The sequence below is a fragment of the Geospiza fortis genome, unplaced genomic scaffold (genome assembly GCF_000277835.1).
Source record: "Geospiza fortis unplaced genomic scaffold, GeoFor_1.0 scaffold373, whole genome shotgun sequence".
Lineage (NCBI taxonomy): Eukaryota > Metazoa > Chordata > Aves > Passeriformes > Thraupidae > Geospiza > Geospiza fortis.
Window position 1 is genome coordinate 682,613 of NW_005054518.1, and position 4,877 is coordinate 687,489.

Here is a 4,877-nt window from a genome sequence, read left to right on the forward strand (position 1 = left end):
GCACAGTCACTGCCCTTTGTGCTGGACCTGAAGTCACAGATTTGAGGGGTTTTGCATCTGGGAGTGGCAGAGCAGCCCAGCCTGTGCTGGGGGATTCTGTGGCAGATTCTGTGGCATCATGAGGAACAGCTGAGACCTGGCTGCTGCTGTGTCAGCAGTGACACTTCTGGAATTCCTGCTCCTGATTACATGTCCACAGAAGCTGTGGCTGCCCCTTCCCTGCAAGTGTCCAGGGCCAGGTTAGAGCCACCTGGGATTGTGGGAGGTGTTCCTGCCCATGGCAGGGGGTGGCTCTGGGTGATCTTCACAGTCCCTTTCAACCCAAACCATTCCATGGTGCTTTAATTTGGATGCTCTGTTCCCAAGGCTTTGCAGTTCTGTGGATATTTGTGATATCAACCCCCTCCAGGGATTTAGAGGATTTATATTCATCCTGCCATCAGATGCAGCACAGGGCAGGTCTGACCCCATCTCTGGGTTGGAAAAGGGCTTTATCCTACATGGAAATGCAGTGGCTTGTGGCAGCTTTCAGGATAGGAGGCTCTGCTTTCCAAGGCCTGCCTCTCTTGGCCCATTCATGGCTCACACTCATCCCTGGGCTGTCCAGGAGCTGCAAAGCTTCAGGTTGTGTCAGGACTAGCCAGGACAGCCATGGATGATCCTGTTCCCTCAGCATTACTGAAGGGAAATGAACAATTTGGGGCCTTTCATATTATCCTGAGTTTGGGTAAGTGACCTCAAATCATAGAAATAAGGCTGAATAGACAAATCATAGGAAATAGGGCTGAGGGGACCTTGGGAGTGCACCAAATTCACCTCCTGTTTGAGGACACCTCTGTCTGTATCTTCCTTTTGCAGACTGTTCTCCCCACTGATGGATGTTCCCTCCTTCCCACAGGCATTCTGTTCCCACTCCTTGTTTTCCTGAAGCTGAATTTGAATTTTTATACCGTGCTTAAAACCATGACTTCTTTGTCCTAAAGCTGAATGTTTGCATTTCCTCATATCTATCCTTTAAATACACAAAATCTCCCACCAGGGGTGTTCTGTGCCTCCTTGGTCCTTCTAGGCTAAACCCACATTTCCTCTGAGTCACATTTGTTGGATTTTTGATTTTTCTTGTTCTTTCTTGCCCTGACTCACATTCCCACTTGAACTGCAGTGCCCTGGCTGCATGAGATGCTCAGAGAACTAGAAATGTGTTGGGGTTTTTTTGCAATTTTCCTGTTCCTGTGTCCTTTCCTAGAAAAACATGGAAACGTGCATTTGTCTCACATCAGCTGGAGCTTCTGGATCTCTTTAGCACCAGGCTCAAATCAGCTTTTCATTCTTTATTAACCAACTCTTTCTGCTAAATGTGGAACTTTATATTTGTTCTCACTAAATTAATCCCTTTTTTTCCCCAGACGATTCCCCTCCCCTCTGTTACCACTGTGGGTTCTTGAGGCCATTCAGGAGTGCTGGAACAGAGCAGGCTCCTCTGGAAAATTCCTGGGCTTTCCCTTTTGGGATCCCTCAGGTTCCTCAGGGCAGTGTTAGAGGTGGTTTCACAGCCATTGCTGACAGGTCATGGCTGGTTATCAGCTGTGGTTATCAAAGGTGACATTTTGTCACATTCAGATGACACCCAGGCCATTTTTCTCCCTTTATCCCCATGTCAGAGCTGCCTTTGGAATTCTGCAGTTTGTGTGCATCTGGGATGTTCTCTGACAGTCTCTGGCCATACTGGGCCATACTGGGATCCTCTTGGAGTTCTCTCTGAGGCTGAGGCTGGGTGGGCTCTGCCAGCCTGCAGGATGTGCCACTCCTTTTGCAAGGGCCACTTTAAAAGTTTTATCTGTTAATGTTAGAAGAATACAATTTGAAGAGCCATGGTGGTCTTTAGATGATGTTGTGCCAGGGCAGGCCAGGCTGGATCTCAGGGAAAGGTTCTGCCCCCAGAGGTGCTGGCACTCCCCAGGCTCCCCAGGGAATGCCAGAGCTCCAGGAGGGTTTGGACAGCGCTGCCAGGGATGCCCAGAGTGGGGTTGTTGGGGTGTCTGGGCAGGAGTTGGACTGGATGATCCTTGAGGTCTAACTCAGAATGTTTGGTGGTTCTCTGTTTGTGGTTCTCTGATTATTAATTGCTTTTCCACACACCAACTAATTTAGGAGTGGGATAGCAAAGGCCAGCCATGAAGAGGAAGAAATGAATGAACTCCAAAAGCCAGGGGAATGAAAGTACATAGGTTTAAAGGCTTTGTAGCCACCCCTCAAGGCTGGTGCTGGTTACAGATCATATTGGCCTAAACAAAAATTACCTTTAATCTCATAAAAATGAAAGCAAACGTCAAAATGCTCCAACAGAGCTGTGTGTGGCTGACCTCAGGGTGCAGGAGGGCTGGCAGGGAAAGGAGTGTAACCCCGTGGGACTCATCCAGGGTCAGCCCCAGCAGCACAGGGCAGGACTTCTGCAGGGTGGAGTAAAGCCACCAGTCCCCATTCCACCTTCCCTGCCCCCTGCAAGTCCCAGATGGTGCAGAAAGGGGAACTCATGTGCTGGTGGCCTGTGTTTGTGCTGAGGAAGGGCTGGGCTGGAGGCAGCTGCGTTTGGGGCTCCATCATTTCCATCGTTCAGCTGTGTTGGAGCTGGGGGTGTTTGACTTGGCTCAGCACAGATAAAAATGATGGAGTGACCAGGCTGCTTTTGGAGCAGGCAAAGCTATACCCAACAGGACAGTGAATTCTATTAATTCCATGGGTTTGATATCTTTTCTGAGGACTGATGTTGTCATCCTCACAGTAGGAGGAGGGGGATGTGGTGCTGGGCAGGTGCACAGGTGTGATGGGGTTCACAGGGGTCTTAGGATGAGGGAAGAGATGAGAATGTTGACTCCATGTTTCAGAAAGCTTAATTTATTATTTTATTATATATATTATATTAAAACTATACTAAAAAATAGAAGAAAAGATTTCATCACAAGGCTAGCTAAGAATAGAAAAAGAATAGAATGATAACAAAGGTTTGTGACTGACCAGAGTCCTGGAGCCTCTCAGCTTCTCAGGAGAAAAAAATCCTAAAGAAAGGATTTTTCAGAAAATGTGTCTGTGACACACAGCAAAGGCCAGTGGAGCTCCAGGGGGGAACATGTGGCTCCTGTGAGGGTGTGAAGGAGGAGAACATTGAATCACAGAATTAGCCAGGGTGGAAAAGACCTTTGAAACCATTGAGTCCTTCCTATGACCTAGCACCACCTTGTCACAGACATCTTTTATGGAAAATCCTTTCTTTAGGATTTTTTTCTCCTGAGAAGCTGAGAGGCCTCAGGAACAAAATGTAAACAATGGTTATCTGCTGCTGTGGAATGCAACAGGGGCATCTGTGATTGGTCTCATGTTAGATGTTTGTAATTAATGGCCAATCACAGTCCAGCTGGCTTGGACAGAGAGCCGAGCCACAAGCTCTTGTTATCATTCTTTGCTATTCTATTCTTAGCCAGCCTTCTGATGAAACCTTTTCTTCTATTCTTGTAGTATACTTTTAATATAATATATATCATAAAATAATAAATCAAGCCTTCTGAAACATGGAGTCAGATCCTCATCTCTTCCCTCATCCTGGGACCCCTGTGAACACGGTCACACCACCTTGTCACCCAGACTATGGCACTGAGTGCCACACCCAGGCTTTCGTTAAACACTGTTATTGTCACTTCTGTTTTAACCTGATTGTGCTGAGCAGGTTAAAACAGAAGTGGGCTGAGCTCCCAGCTGCTGCAGGAAGGGCTGTGTCTCACACAGGGTGTTCTGCCAAGGTGACACTGCTGTCCTCTGTCCCCAGGAGCCGTACTACGTGCGCTGCATCAAGCCCAACGACAAGAAGTCCCCTCAGCTGTTTGACGAGGAGCGCTGCCGGCACCAGGTGGAGTACCTGGGGCTGCTGGAGAACGTGCGCGTGCGCCGCGCCGGCTTCGCCTACCGCCAGAGCTACGAGAAGTTCCTGCACAGGTGAGACACAGTGTCACCCTGGTTTTTTAAGATTTTCTAGGCCTTCTGATATGTGGTGAACTTTTTCAGACACTTTCTGTAAATAACTGGTTGTTTTGTCTTCCTTTATGGAGGAGGAGAAAGTTGATGGACTGTTGGTTTGACCAGTGTCATTGGAGAGGTGTCCCTATCACCCTCCAATCCACTGTCACTTTTGGAAAACTATACATGTTGGAGTCAGGGAAATAAACTTCTTCTTCCTTCCTTCACCTGAAGAACAGTGGTGTGCTTGCATTCTTTCGTGTCCGATAGTGACAACACAGCCTGCCTGGAGGAAAACAGGGAGCCCCTGACCTAGGGAGTGACTCCATTGGTTCAGACCTAGGGAGTGATTGGCAGCTGACTCCATTGGTTCAGAAGTCTGAACAATTACTTTATTAAAACTGTATTATTATTGAAACAGGATGAGCCTTGTGGCAGGGGAAATGATGAGGAGGACTAGAAATGATGAGGAGGACTCCATCTTGTCAGAAGGCTAATTAATTACTTTATTATACTATATTATTCTATACTTTATTACATTACATCTAAACTGAATCTGCCAAGCACTCAACCCTGCTCACACTGCACAGAATCTCGTGACTATCAGTGACAGTCCTGACACACACACACACACACCTGGCCCTGACAGGCCAAGGAAACAAAACTCCGTCACTGTGGGTAAACAATCTCCATATTGCATTCTACTGTGGCACAACACAGGCACAGCAAGTGAGATAAGAATATTCTTGGGAAGAATTGTGCCTTGCTTTTCTCTGTGAAGAGAAATGTGGCAAGATATTATATTACATTATACTATAGTATATTAAAGATATACTATACTATACTATACTATACTATACTATACTATA

The 4,877-nt window shown here is 47.0% G+C and overlaps 1 protein-coding gene across 1 annotated transcript in view; it reads left to right on the plus strand.

Moving 5' to 3' along the window:
• MYO1D (myosin ID) overlaps positions 1 to 4,877 on the plus strand; it is a 124,168-nt gene that overhangs the window by 23,625 nt on the left and 95,666 nt on the right. Inside the window, exon 15 of the mRNA XM_031063629.1 lies at positions 3,821 to 3,987. Within this exon, the coding sequence (XP_030919489.1) occupies positions 3,821 to 3,987 (167 nt within the window). The remainder of the gene's footprint in view (positions 1 to 3,820; positions 3,988 to 4,877) is intronic.